Source organism: Parambassis ranga, chromosome 15, assembly GCF_900634625.1.
Source record: "Parambassis ranga chromosome 15, fParRan2.1, whole genome shotgun sequence".
Taxonomy (NCBI): Eukaryota; Metazoa; Chordata; class Actinopteri; family Ambassidae; genus Parambassis; species Parambassis ranga.
In genome coordinates this window covers 11,774,159-11,788,722 of record NC_041035.1, presented here as the reverse complement: position 1 = coordinate 11,788,722, position 14,564 = coordinate 11,774,159, and the positions used below count along the sequence as shown (strand labels likewise).

The following is a 14,564-nucleotide window of genomic DNA, read 5'->3' as shown; positions in this document are numbered from 1 at the left end:
ACATCCATCCTCTGCTGGAGTTTCCAGCACATAGTCACACAGATCTAAGAGACATCGCTGCAGTGTAATCAACCAAGCTCACTGTATATTTTTGACATTTCGGCCACAGAATGTGATTATTTTTGTGTGTGCTTCTGCATGAGTGTGTGTGTACTGAACGTTCCTTTTTGCACAGTGTGGTCTGGAGTATCAGATTTGCACCCCTGCACACATTATCAGCATGTTTGCCTCTAAAAATTACACAGGCTTACAAAAATAGACAATATGTAAACAAGGATTGATTTTGTTTGCACAACCTGGTCTATTTGAAGAAGACAGCAGAGCTCAGCAAGGGGCTGCAGTGGCCCGCTGTCACCAGACAGAGGCGTGCAGGGGAATCTATTTCCAACTGTTGCTCTTTTTGAAACATGTCTGATTAAAGCATATTTCTGCTCACCTTGAGTTGTTACTTAAACATGAATGTAGATGAAAATAAAATTCATTCCAGACCACTTGAAGCCATTATGGTGAGGGTGGACTGAACTCTACTACTACTACAGGGACTATGTTATATCTTTAATCTATTAAAATCCTTAATCAATAAAGCCCTATGAACAAATAGTTCAAGGTTTTTAACCTTGCTACAGTTACAGTAGGGGGTGTTACATTATAAGTATACAAGTTAGTTGAGCAGCTACATTAAAATGTGGCAGTGATATACAGTTGCCTATATATTTTATTATAATAATATATTTTCACTAGTAATATTCAAAATATCAATAAATGTGCAGCTGTGTATTTGAAGTCCATATTAGAAATATCATGGCGGTTATGTATATCCTACCAGAATAGCCCATGCTGCATGCTAAAACATTTGCTGACACAGACAGGCAACACTCTACAGACTCTAACTTCTCCCTGTGCTAAACTCCAGCGAACAATCTGACACAGTGCAGCTTCACATTCGTATGTAGCGTGCCGACTTTCACCTCATTTCGCTGCAGTTGAAAGAAGTTGTTGAGATAGTTGGAGTTGAGGGAAGAGCTCAGGTCCGCCGCTGCAGGAGTCTTGCTGAAACTGAGATCCGGGTGGGAAGAGTTGGGTTCGGGTCTGAACGCGTCAAAGGCGCTGGTCTGGTGGGGGTCTTGTAAGGAGAGATAGACCCAGTTGAGAAGTTGCGCAGGCTGGTACACGGAGGCACTCGTGTCTATGGCAGACAACAAGCTCATCTTTCAATTCAAATGGCTAAACTGGATTTTCCACCGCTGATTGTTGGACTGGTCTCAACTCTTCTTTGCCGTCTCTGCTGTATGTTCCCCAGCAGATGGCAAGTGCTCCTCTTTTTCCTTGCCGTAAAGGGCCCTGTCCTCCTCACGCCGGGAGCCTCGTCCCAGATAGATGTTACTGAAAAGTCATTGCGCTAACATGTCAGTATAAAAAGTTTTCCCCTGCTCCCCATGGTCCGCTATCTGCCTTTATTGCAGCGGGGCAGAGCGAGGCTCTTTGGATATGTAATGAACGCGGACCTACGTCAGAGAGGGCGATCGGCCAATCAGCGTCCGGGTTGTGTGAATATTCATTCATATCTTCCGACCCAATAACCTATCTATGACACAAATGATCACCCTGCCACATCAGTAAATCAAATCGATTTATCAGGCTTCTATTGAGCCATATAATTTTATATTTATTGTGATTTATTTTACTGAGGGGATTTTCCCCAGGAGCGGTTTAAGCGCACCTGAAGGCCAATCTGATAATTTATAGATAATTTATAAATTTGGACCAGTTTAGACCACTGAGTACATCAGGTAAAGCAGTCAGTAAAGTCAGGAGCTCAGCAGGCCTTTATCTGTGGTTCCAGCCTGCAGTCAACCAGAAGGGGGCAGCCGAGGCAGGAAGGTGGGGAGAAAAACCTTAAAAAATAGCTCCCTCTTGTGTTCCTCTGACATAACACACACTCTACTAGTAAGTGACTGTCATCACAATAATAGTATTAAAATATATAAAAAATAAAAATATTTAATTTAGAGAGCCTATTTAGAATTATTAATAGTAGTATATAGTTTTATAGTTTACATCTGTGTATTACTTTCAATTGCATATTAAACATAACATGAAAACATATATTTTATATTCCAGTATTTAAAAAAGTATTTATAATATACAAATTATATACTGTATGTGTAATATGCTATTTTATAAATGTTTAATTCGAACTTTGTGCATGTCCACTGTAAAAAATTGTTGATCAGTGCGTCAATTAATACACAATTACAACAACAAATACATTGATTAGAATGAGCCGATCAGCGTGATATGTTCTAGGCCTCATAGCCTACCGAGTATTACCTGTATTACCTGTAAAATAAGTTGTGACACACCATGGGCTCTGTCACATTTTCCATCATGCCATCGGTGCTCCCGTACATACGTGCATAGAGTGAGCAGTGTTTGTTTATGACCGGTTTCACCGTGGATGGCTGTCCGTCACTGCAGAGAGATGGGTGGGTTCCTCAATGGAAACTCTGAGTCCCACCCACAGCGCTTCGACACACTCAGTACTGCTCCCTGGTACACGTCCGAAAGGAAGAGACTGCAAACAGGACTAAAAGTAAGTGCAAACATTAAACAACGCCTCTAAATGACAACAACGATTAATAATACCACTACTACACTTTTAATTTGGCTTCGTTGGGCTGCGTAGCTGTTGTAATCGGAGTATGTTTGTAGCTGGTCTTGTCGACGCTGTCGTTAGCTGACCTGTCAGCTTTACTGCAGGGTTAATTTAGCTGAGTACAAGTATACTGAGCCCTTATCTGGCGCTTGACTTTGTTCGGTTTCTTGACGGTGTGAGCTAACTTTAGTTAGCTTCACATGGCTAATTTAGCAGCCGAGGAATTACATTGTTTAGTTTTACACAGCTAGTTTTCAAGATGTTTGTACAGGCCTGAGGCTTTAGGCGTAAACTTTTGCTTGTATTACAACCTAAACATTAGTCTGGCTAAGCTAGCATACTGTTTTAGCACAGTGCTTACTGGCAGCGAACATAAGTTAATTTGTATGTTTTGTATTCAGGTGAACTAGTTAACATTTTAAGCTGAGAGCAGGTGACACACCTCGAATCATTCGTGACCACCGCGGTTGCGTAACGACTGGGGTGATGACGTAGCAGTCTTCTCCTTATTTGACAAAGAATTGATTAAGAGCTAGTGTCAGTGATAAAGACGCTCACATGCCTCCCATCGCCCTAAGCAAACACCGTGCTGTATGTAGTAGGTGTGAAAGCTGTTAGATGTGATGTATTCCTCTCCTTTACAGAACCTAAACAATCAATCTCTGACCACAGGTCAACTCACATTTGTTACAGGATTTCACACACTGTACACATAGGTTTGGTCTCAGCTTTGATAGGGACAATACCAACCCCAATCATTGTACTGGATTCCTGATTGTCTTATGTAATCAAATAATAAATAATCAACCAATTTTAACATTAGTAAGGCTATACCTTATATTATGCAAATGTTTCTGACCTAGCCTACTTACAAAACAACAGAAATGACAGCATGACCAAGTCGATACTGGGTCCAAATAAATTCTGAACTTGACATATCCTCAACTCAAGCACCTATTCCTCATTAACCTGGCTTGCATCTGCCTTATGCTGTCTTTCCTGTACATAATTGATTCATTAATTAGCTTTAAAAGTACGTTGCGTGGTATAGCTAAATAATGTCAGCCTGTTCTTACTACTACTACTACTACTACTACGACGCTACTTACTCCCTGTGTGTTGAAATAGCTCCGTATACATCTTTTTTCTTTATTTGAGTTTAAGTAATAGTAATGTTATGTTTTACTCTTTTCTGAGGACAGAGAGTTGCAGGCTACCACAGATAACTTATGTTGTCAGTACAACACACAGACCTGTGCTCTCTTCCTTGTTTCTTCTACTTGCCAGCACTAGATTCACTTTGTGTACGTCCATGTGAGGAGAAGAGGAGCCTCAGACCCTCTGTTTTAACCAATGAAATTGCAGTATGGATAACCATTCATATTTTTGTTTTATAAAATTAAATGCTAAATATTGGTAGGGACTTTTTTGTCTTCCCAAAATATTGGTTGTGTGGTCCATATGCAAACCTACGCCCATTTGATTTCCCAGCAACCTTGAGCTCTGAATGAGAGGTTAAAGGTATTTCGATGGCTGTGACAGGAATAACTTCCCTGCCAAAGTTTCTTTTATCTCATCTGAGAGTATCTTGCTTGCCCCGTGTCCTTATCTAAACACAGCAGTGCCTCTTTCTTTCTATGTCTATGATATGCAAAGCAGGATAGACTGGAGTCAGTGTTACCATGGAACAAATAGGCTCATTCAAACACAGGCTTTAGGCTGAACCAAAATGAAAGTTTCCTCCCTTCCCACCACGTATCTAAAAATGTCTTTGATCCCACGACCCTGGAATGAAGTCTGCCCTTCATTAGTTAGGAGTGACAGTTGCTACAGTCAAAGGCAGCCTGCAGTGATTACAAATTCAATTCATTATTCAGAAAGAAATTAAACCATGACTCAATTGAAAAGGCCTTTTGTTGTTTGCCTGCAGTCATCTAATCCCCAATACTGTTCGCAAGTATTGTTCGCCCATTAACAACTAATTCTGTCATTATTGTCAGACCTACATGCTGTATGAATATGATGCTTCTGGAACATTCAGATTGCTTTAGGAGGAAAGGGGGGAGGAGCCGGTTTTGAGCAGGCTGTCTCTTCAACTCTTGTTGCTATGTAAATGCATTCAAGGTTCCATAGACTAAAAATTTCCCTGTGGTTTTCTCTTCATTTAGATGGCTGCATAAAATGACATTTTCCAAATAGGTTATGTTTGGCACCACTTTGACTTTTCTTTTTTACGTTTAAAGCAATGAGCTACCCTGGATACCCCCCTCAGGCAGGTGGATACCCACCTCAGCCAGGGGCCTACCCTCCACAACCCGGTGCTTACCCACCACAGCCTGGAGCTTACCCTCCCCAAGCTGGAGGCTACCCACAGAGCGGCTACCCTCCTCAACCTGGTGGCTTTTCTGCACAACCTGGCGGCTATCCTCCACAGGCCGGCGGCTATCCTCCACAGGCTGGGGGATATCCTCCACAGGCTGGCGGCTATCCACCACAGGTTGGAGGCTACCCACAGGCACCACCTCAAGGTACGGATTGTTCAACAGACAGACAGCATATAAATGTAGCGTAAAATTCAGTTGAGTGGTTTTACTTAGAAACCGGGACATGTTAATTAAATTTGCACAGCTGCTTCCAGTCTTTAGGCAAAACAATTACCTGCTGGTTGTAGCTTCATATCAATCATACAAACACACAAGTGAGATCTTTTCATCGAATGAAAAACCGCTTAAATGTGGGATTGATGTGAAGTGTTTCTGTAAACGTACTCTGGTTAGGGTTAGGGTTAGCCTGTCTCAGACAGCATTAGTCTGTGAAGCTGTGTTTTTAGGCAACAGGAATCATGAGACTTCTCGTTAACAGCATGGAATTTTTTTCCCCCAAAAACAAACAAACCTCTACGGTTGCTAAGAGATGCTAGTCCCAGAGCCCATCCTTCACATACTGCCCCCATTCTCTCTCTAGCACACTGTCACCTACTTGTTAAAGGGAAGTTTTTAAGAGGAAGTTCCTACTTCTGTCAAGTTTTCTCAATTTTTGTCAGACATTATTAACACACTGTGTTACTATGTTAACTATGCTGGCTTTGTTGTTTGTGGGCAGGGAGCTGGGGTGGCGGCCCTGCTGGTGGATATCCTACCATTGGTCTTGACAGCTTATCCAACCCTGGGTACAATGCTGGCATGGTAAGTGAAACCCAAAAATATAACCTCCATCCAGACGATTTTATAATATATGTGATAGTACACTGTTATTGGATTATTGCGTTAAATATTCCAGTTAGAATTCATTACACAGCCATTAAAGGAATATCACATCCTTTCACTTTACGGTAAGACTTTTTTAAAGTGTTCGTCATACAATTTTTCAGTATCGCCATTTGCCTTATCAGCTTCTCTCCTTTTGCATGAAAAGCAGCTATATATCAAATTCTTATCCATGTTTCTTAAATCTGTCGGTCTAATTGTATATTCCTTTTCTGATTCATTGCCATGCCTCTTATTCTCGTCTGCTATCAGATCATAATTCCATCTTTATAGTGTGTCACACTTTATTTGGATACCGGTACATTATGTTGCTTGTTTCCCGTCTAAAGCAGAAATGCATTAAATCATAATGTAGGTAATAATGCTTCTTACACATGGTACGTCTAATCCAAACAAGGTGTGACCTGCAATTTGCATTAAATATCTTTAAGAATCTGTCCACATACTATGGGATGCTAATGCTTTTTTGTAATCACAGGCCAGCCAGATGTATGCGGGCATGGGGGTTTTTACTCCAAACCCATCCATGTTCACCCAATCCACCGGGGGGTACCCACCTGCCGCTCAACCTGGCGGGTATAGTGCCCCCTTTCCTAACCAACAGTCATATGGCCTGTACCCACAGCCAGGAGGACCCATGCCCCCAAACCAAGGCCCAGCAATGGGCTACCCAGGTCAGCCTGGCCAGCAGATGCCTGGATACCCCCATGCACCATCACCCAACCCGTCCATGCCTGGATATGGAGGAGCACCAGCACCTGCACCAGCATACCCAAAAGTGCCATCACCGAATCCATCCATGCCAGCCTATGGAGGAGGAGCCATGCCAATTGCTCCGCCCATCAATGTTAGAATTTTTACACCTCTTTATTATGATGTGTTTAATGCACAGACACATTCATACATCTACAATGTAATATTGAAGGTGGAATGATAACAGTATTGCAATATATAAATTATTGTTGTTGTTGTTGTTGTTGTTTATTGTTGTCACAGAGAGGATTCAGGGGAACAATCAGCGACTTTCCTGGAGCTGACCAACTCAAAGATGCGGAGGTCCTGAGAAAGGCTATGAAGGGATTTGGTGAGTGTAATATAAGGGAATTTCTATATTCATATGTGTAGACGATTGAAGATGTAACCCCATTTTATTATGTGAGCTGTGTCTGATTTGACATTGCGGGCTTGTCTGGGCAGGAACTGATGAGCAAGCAATTATCGACTTACTGGGGAGTCGCTCCAACAAGCAGCGTGTTCCTTTACTCAAAGCCTACAAAACAGCCTATGGGAAGGTAACAGTTGTGTATTTAATACATTATCACAACGCTAACCAATACAATTGTTCTAATGCTAAAAGGTACCATTTTCCATTAGGAAAAATCTGCTTTTTAAAAAATGTTTTACGTAACACACTATTTACCGTTGTAGAAACATACTTGACTTATTATGTATTACCTTGCAGTGCATTATAGTGACAAGCAGACAACAGGTGCTAGTGCTGGCAGGAAAACTGAGAAGGGATTGGGTGTCCTCAAAGCTCATTATAGCTATGCCACAGAGCTCCTTCCAGTGTTTCTTTTCACAGCAGCAATGAGATAATTATGGTTTGAAATTATTCCAAGTTTATTTCCATTTTCAGGATCTGATTAAGGACCTGCATTCAGAACTCTCTGGTAACTTCAGGAAGTTGGTCATGGCCATGTTGAAGACCCCAGCTGAATTTGATGCCTACGAACTCAACAGCGCCATAAAGGTAAAAATCCAACATGCTGGGGTGTTGTGGTATTATTATGTTTAAATCATTATCCACTGAACACATATTAACAGGTAAGATTTCGGCAACATGAAAGCCAGGGGATCGGATTATTATTGTTCTGTGTTCTGCACAGGGAGCTGGAACTGATGAGGCCTGCTTGATAGAGATCCTGTCTTCTCGTTCCAATGCTGAAATCAAGGAGATAAACCGAATTTACAAACAAGGTATGAAGTCCCTGGACGCACTAAAGCACGGTTGTTTTCCCCACTAATTTCCTTTCATCTCAGAGCATGACTGCACTTAGATTGAAAAGCTTCATTACATTACTAGATAAACTCTAGAAATGAGACAACCATTATATTTTTAAATGCAGATATGGGCAGGAATCCTTAATATTCTTATTTATTTGCCATTCCAGAATACAAGAAGTCACTAGAGGATGCAATCAGTGGGGATACCTCAGGCCACTTCCGCAGACTTCTGATATCTCTTGCTCAGGTACAAACTGTAGGAACTCCTTGCCTAATGTCTCCTCAGCTTCTCTCTCATTTATTAAGGAACATGTGGTTCTGTATTTTGTAGGGCAACAGGGATGAACGAGAAACTGTTGACATCTCCTTGGCTAAGCAGGATGCTCAGGTAAAGTTTCCTCCTTTGTTAATGTTATCATGTCAATCATGTTATATGATTTGCAGCTTGGTAGTTCCCGCATTGTTGAAATATTCACCAGCTGATTGCAGAGATATGCGTGTTTGTATTTTTATAGGCTCTGTATGCCGCTGGAGAAAACAAATTGGGAACAGATGAGTCCAAATTCAATGCAATTTTATGTGCCAGGAGCAAACCACATCTCAGAGCAGGTACACTTTCCAAAGAAATGTTGATAAGCACAACAAAAATGTGAACAACTGACAAATTTTTAATGTCTTCCAATGTGTGCATGTGTGTGTCTTTATAGTGTTTCTTGAGTATCAGCAGATGTGTGGCAGGGACATTGAGAAGAGCATCGGCAGGGAAATGTCTGGAGACCTTGAGAGTGGCATGTTGGCAGTTGGTAAGAATGCACACACACCTATTCTAAGAGCCACACCCATCGATCCTAAGAGCAAGAACTGGCTCCATTTGCTAAATAATGGTCTTGACTACACGTACATTTTTAAAGCAACAGTAACCACAATTATTCAACTTGTGGTATTCCCGTAGGATGGCTGTAAAACATGTAATCTTTGTTTTTTTTTTTCCTTTTTTGCCAACAATTCTAAGGGTTATGGTACAGTAATCTATATTTGAATTTGTGTTGCATACAACACAGTGTGTCATTGTGGAGTGGAGTGCACTGCAGTGTTGAATATATACTTTGTTTCTGTGTTCCTGTTCAGCTCATTGTCGACATTAATTTTTATGAAAATCTAATTTCTTCTGCAATAAGCTGCAATAATCAATATTTGACCACTAAGTGCAGAAAATCTCCAAAACAAGCTGACTCATGTATGAGTTATACACTGTAAGTTCCATTAAGCTAATTTTTGACTGAGCTTATCTGGCCTTTTAGGTACTATATCTTTTTTTCATCAGTAGTAATATTTTCTGCCTTTCATTTTAAATTACCCACAAAGCTTACTGTGTGTTTATTGTGATTGTGTCCATAAAACTGTGACCACCAACCACTAGCAAGGGAGCTGTCACATTGATGAAAAGTGAACAGACTCAACCAGGCAGTAATAGTGATAGATTCAGCAAACTGAATCTTTCAGAAAGAAGTCACTACAGGTTTAGAATCCACTTTGTCATTTGATAAACCATGCAAATATTGATGCAGCTGAATTGGCTTGCATCCATTCTATGCTATTTCCTTTTATTTTCCATCATTCCTTTGTCAATTTTACAGTTGTATTCTTTATGATGCACTCACAGTCATTAAAAAGGACCTCACATGTTTATTAATGACATTAATGATATTGTTCTGTTGCTAACATATTTTCCCTGTTTCAGTGAAGTGCATTAAAAACACAACTGCCTACTTTGCTGAGAGTCTTTATAAGGCCATGAGGGTGAGTTTTCTATAAATGACTAAATGAATGAAGCCAAGTATTTATTGTAAATGCCACTCTCAGGGTGTTTGTGTTTGGATGCGTTCAGGGTGCTGGAACCAAAGACACAACCTTGATCCGGATCATGGTCTCCCGTTCAGAGGTTGACATGCTGGACATTCGTCAGGAGTATGTTAGAAACTACGGCAAGTCGCTGTACACGCACATCTCTGTAAGTATTTACTGTTAATTAATAGAGCTATTTATGTATACATTTGTTTTATATAAAGTACACTTGTTGTACAAATCATGTGCTAATGTTTCTGTTTATTATACAGGGAGACACATCAGGAGACTACAAGAAACTCCTACTGAAGCTCTGTGGGGGCAGTGATTAGAAAAGACAATATCTACGAGTATCTCATAAATATCACCTTTCTGCCTCAACAATATGCACTATATACAATCTGCAAATCTGCATGCCATGCCAGTGCTTCCAATGCAATACCTTGCTGCACCTCTTACATATTGTTCCTTTTCTATATGCGGTATATATTCTATATACAGTTATATTTTTCATTTGTGATAATTTTGGATATTTGTATTGAATACACATGGCCATTCAATAGAGCTTGTATTAGAATTTTAAGAGCTATATATATTTAAATATTGTTTTATTTCAAATGTGCCAATACAAGATATCAAATATCTGCATTTAGCTGAGTAAAATATGACACCAAAGGAATGTTTGCAACTATATAATCTCTTCTGTATTTTCTATACTCTTTTTGTTCATTGCTGTTTACAGCTGACGTTTATCATATAGCACATGAAAGTCAGCTTTGATTTCATAAATCTTGATTTTGTCATCAGCGTAAAAAACGGAATTAAATGGTATGAAGGCACGTTGTGGCTCATTACATGCAAGATACACACAAAAAACTGCTAAAAGCTACAAAAAAAGGCTTTATTTAACATGGATATATTTAACACCCAGGTCAGTGATATAGATTTTCATAAGAAACGCTTTGTTGCAGCTTCTCCTTCTTCTAAACACCAAATACTTCTCACTAGTCTTTTGAGCTTTTTCATTAAAGTTTGGGTATCCCTCATAAAATTTAGGTTTATTAACCTGTAGGCCTTTTTTGTTACATTATGATTTATCGAGAGAAGTAACTGCCCTCTGGTTGTCAAGAGTTTATAGCTGCTCTGATACTGTTTATATTTGGTAGTAGACCCAATTCACCAGCAGAGGGCAGTAATGTATTTTTTCCACTCCAATAGGCACAGCATATAGTTGTAAATTTTGACAAGCACACCCCTTTGGATCATCATATGGTGGCATTTAATCAATAACCATGGTCATGGTTCAAATTTCTACATGCCACAAACCAAACTCCAACAATCAATAATATAAACCTATGGCTAACTCTTAAATACATTGAATTTTATCCTAATCAATATAGATAAACAATCTCTGTTTCCTGGAGGGGTGTAAGGCTATAGCATGTGTGGCCCTACAAGGACCAGTACCCGCCTTATTATGTCTTGCTGGCGTCATTTAAAATGCTGTTAAACACACTTGACTGTAAAGACCTGGCTCTGTGCTTGGCTGGCTACAGTAGGGTGAGAGTTAACTGCACTACGATCAATAACTCCATGAAGTGAGGAGGGGGGAAGCCTGTGGAATTGATGGCATCCATAAAGCTGCCTCAACCACATTAAGCAAGACTACCATGTCTGTAATCCTGTGAGAGCTACGGGACAGCCTTTGGGTAACAGAATCATTTTTATCAAGTCATGTTAAATTTGACTAGGAATAGCAGAAAATTGCTTTGAGGGTCTTAGATAGATGTTTAGATTGTAATAACTGGAATTTTAATGAAGATTAGATGTGATTACATCAGTTTTGAGAGGGTAATTTACATATCATTAGATGAGTTTTATAAGGTATTTTTTTAAGTATTTTGGCATTTAACTGCCAACTCTGTATACTTTTAACATTATAATCATAAACCTGATGCATACATCTGATGCAGACATCCAGCTGAAGGCTGTAAAATTCATGTTAAATCGTTGTTAGGGAGTTTCATACTTAATGTAGTTATGTATTACAATACAAAATGTGAGTATATGTTTAGATGCAGATACTATTGAAATTGGTGGTAATCAAAATACAGCTGTATCCTTTAAACCAATAGGTTACATAAAGGGGATTATACGACTGGATTATTTCACTTTGAAATTTAAACATTTGTTGTTTAGATGGTCAAATTGTTAACCAGACTGCTAATTACTTAGCTGTAATACTGCATGACTGCAGATCTGCCTGTGAGCATTTGGTGTAGCTGGCCACAGGAGTATACTTCCAATATATATACTATATATATACTCCTCCTATTTTTGATAGGAGTGTTGTTAGATGTTAAGCACAACAATATTGTTACTGTTGAACAATTTAAAATATTCCACAAATGACATTTAAATGCACTGTAATCTGTAGTAAAATACAGTTTTAAAGAGCCCCTCCCAGCACTCAATCATCCTCTTAGCTGAAAGATAAAACAGACCATTGTTGAGAGTGTATTTGGCAGTCACAGTAATACAATTTAAACAAAAAATGAGTGAATAATTGAAAATGGTCTTGTCTCTCGCTTTGTAAAATCTGTACTCTGACTGAATCCATAAAATGTTCTTTTTGAAATAAGGGATGAATGATGGATATGCTTGTTGACAGTCTCTTCAATAAAAGATAAAGCTTATCCACCCAGATCTAGGCTGTCTGATAAACTCATTTGTTTAGTTATATTTCAGTAAATTAGCAGACAGCCAGAAAAACCACCCCTATTCTCTAAATAATAAACTCATTCATACCCCCAAGATGAAAAGCATCATCTCTATTCAAATATGTGTCCTCAGAAGTAGGGTACAGAAACAATCGTCCAATCTGTGTCTGCAGTGGGGACCTGCTTCCCTTTGATATGAATGAATTGCAATTAATTTTTCATCTAAAGGGATAGCACATGGTTGCACAAGCTATGCAGCCAGCATGGCAGAGAGACGGAAAGGAGGGGGAGAGAAGAGACAGAGTTGTAGATGTCACAATGAGATTCAGTGCATGCATGAATAAGGTCACGGTTTGAGAGGTATGCCTGCAGACGCCTGCCTCTGTGCCAACAATCTTTATTCAGCTGTAGACTGAAAGCAGAGTGCATCCATCACCGTCATATTGTATTTCACAAATCCTCTTCAAATATACATACACATAATTTCTCACCCTCATACATTGCTTATATGTTCACAAAAATGGCAGACTTCCGTCTCCTATCTTATCCCACACAGAGCCGCACTGAAATTGGTTGCGCTGTAGCTTGGATATAGAATTGTGGTGCATCTGCCTGTGGCTACAGCAGCACTATTATGCAGGGACTGAATAAAAGCCTTATATTTTTATCACTGCATTAACATTTCTCCCCCTAATAAAATACTTAATACAGCCAATGATGATAACCATTAGGATTCTTTAGCTTTCATGTGTCAGTGTCCAAAATATAAGGAATTAATATAATGTGGTTTATTATCTATTCTAAGTTTTTTTTGAATAAAATAATGTCAAGTGACAGTGAATTACACAACACTAATGGAATTTACATTAAGTGTATCTCGTACATTATGTCCCTTTAATATAAATTTTATTTGCACTCTGTATATATTTGTTAATTCCTAAAAGCAACAATAATTTAGTATGATGTTTATTATATTATTATTATATATTATAATGTTTATTTGGGTAGTATTTATAATTGCACTGCTGCAGTTTACTTATTATAATGTATACAGTCTATTTTTGTAAAATATTAAATATTTGTAATATGGATTTTGTTAGTGGCTTTACTATAAGATGTTTTTGTATTGCTTTTTCAATTTCATGGATATTTTCTCCATTCTCATTTTTTCCACCTGGGATTTTGGACGTACTACGGGATGATGTGTACGCCCATTGAAGAAATGGGTGTGATTTTTTCTAACGCCCCGCCCTATTTTACCATATATGGCCATTGAACGAAGCGTTGATTGACAGCGGGCAGCAGCTGCTGAGTTGCTCAGACATGGCGGAGGATACAGTGTAACTGAGGATCAGCGGCGGAGTTACGTGAGTTTTCCCAGCAGTTGAGTCGGAAAAGGGCGCATGAAATGATAGAGAAGAAGAGCAAAATGTGTTCGGCTGAAGCGTACTCTGAAGGGAAGCAAAAAACGACCTGAACTGCTACACGTTAGTAAGATGGGAAAATGTATCGCTGTTTAGTGCAGTCAACAGCCTTGGGCAACAAATATGGCTTCTTGTGCCTTTTTCAATATGCTCTAAAAATTGATCTCCCGTGCAACCTAATGCCGTGGTGGCTCCGGCGAACTTCAGCTAGCCGCGATAAGTTAAGTTCAATAATCGCTCGGTACTTTTGATCGGTAAGGATTTTACATCCACTTGGCCGTCTGGGTTAGCTGGGAAGCTACGGAACTACAGCGGATAGCAATGGAGCCAAAGCACAAAGAGTTGCTAGACCAGTGCCACCAGAACTTATTGGAGTCCATAACAGATGCGGACCGAGTCATCGAGCTGCTGATAGTTTCTGGTACCTTGAGTCAACTCGATAGGTTCGAACTGGACCAGAACTGTTCGTCCAGCGCCGAGAAAGTCGACCACCTTTTGAAGATGCTGATGAACAAGGAGAGCGACCATTTCCTCGACCTGTGTGTGGCCCTGGAGAAGGCATACCCTGACCTGTATGCTGCCCTGTTCGGCAACAACGGCGGAGGACCTGTGGACCACTCCACCGGTAAGATCGTAGGCACCAGCT

The 14,564-nt window shown here is 39.8% G+C and overlaps 3 protein-coding genes across 5 annotated transcripts in view; 2 read left to right on the top strand and 1 right to left on the bottom strand.

Annotated features, from left to right (window-relative positions):
* Positions 1–1,469, bottom strand: part of zcchc24 (zinc finger, CCHC domain containing 24) — a 31,605-nt gene extending 30,136 nt beyond the window's left edge. Inside the window, exon 1 of the mRNA XM_028424280.1 lies at positions 969–1,469. Within this exon, the coding sequence (XP_028280081.1) occupies positions 969–1,208 (240 nt within the window). The 5' untranslated portion in view covers positions 1,209–1,469. The remainder of the gene's footprint in view (positions 1–968) is intronic.
* Positions 1,470–2,406: 937 nt separating this feature from the next.
* anxa11a (annexin A11a) lies at positions 2,407–10,613 on the top strand. 2 transcript variants are annotated; one of them, XM_028424277.1, is made up of 15 exons: positions 2,407–2,593; positions 4,900–5,184; positions 5,759–5,841; positions 6,401–6,769; positions 6,919–7,006; positions 7,120–7,214; positions 7,562–7,675; positions 7,812–7,902; positions 8,097–8,176; positions 8,261–8,317; positions 8,445–8,538; positions 8,637–8,732; positions 9,671–9,729; positions 9,818–9,940; positions 10,047–10,613. In XM_028424277.1, the coding sequence occupies exons 2-15, from the start codon at positions 4,902–4,904 to the stop codon at positions 10,104–10,106; spliced, it is 1,692 nt and encodes a 563-aa protein (XP_028280078.1). In that variant the 5' UTR covers positions 2,407–2,593; positions 4,900–4,901; the 3' UTR covers positions 10,107–10,613. The 2 variants fall into 2 exon arrangements, with proteins under 2 accessions (XP_028280078.1, XP_028280079.1); XM_028424278.1 differs by having other exon boundaries at positions 2,410–2,593; positions 6,548–6,769.
* A 3,194-nt stretch (positions 10,614–13,807) lies between these two features.
* Positions 13,808–14,564, top strand: part of dlg5a (discs, large homolog 5a (Drosophila)) — a 32,076-nt gene continuing 31,319 nt past the window's right edge. For both annotated transcript variants that reach the window (XM_028422985.1, XM_028422983.1), the window contains exon 1: positions 13,808–14,543. In XM_028422985.1, coding sequence (XP_028278786.1) covers positions 14,240–14,543 — 304 coding nt within the window. In that variant the 5' untranslated portion in view covers positions 13,808–14,239. The remainder of the gene's footprint in view (positions 14,544–14,564) is intronic.

Coding starts and splice junctions, on each gene's coding strand:
- anxa11a (XM_028424277.1), top strand. CDS start 4,902: ATGAGCTACCCTGGATACCCCCCTCAGGCAGGTGGATACCCACCTCAG. Junction 7,676..7,811: donor AACTCAACAGCGCCATAAAG/GTAAAAATCCAA, acceptor TGTTCTGCACAG/GGAGCTGGAACTGATGAGGC. Junction 8,733..9,670: donor GAGTGGCATGTTGGCAGTTG/GTAAGAATGCAC, acceptor TCCCTGTTTCAG/TGAAGTGCATTAAAAACACA.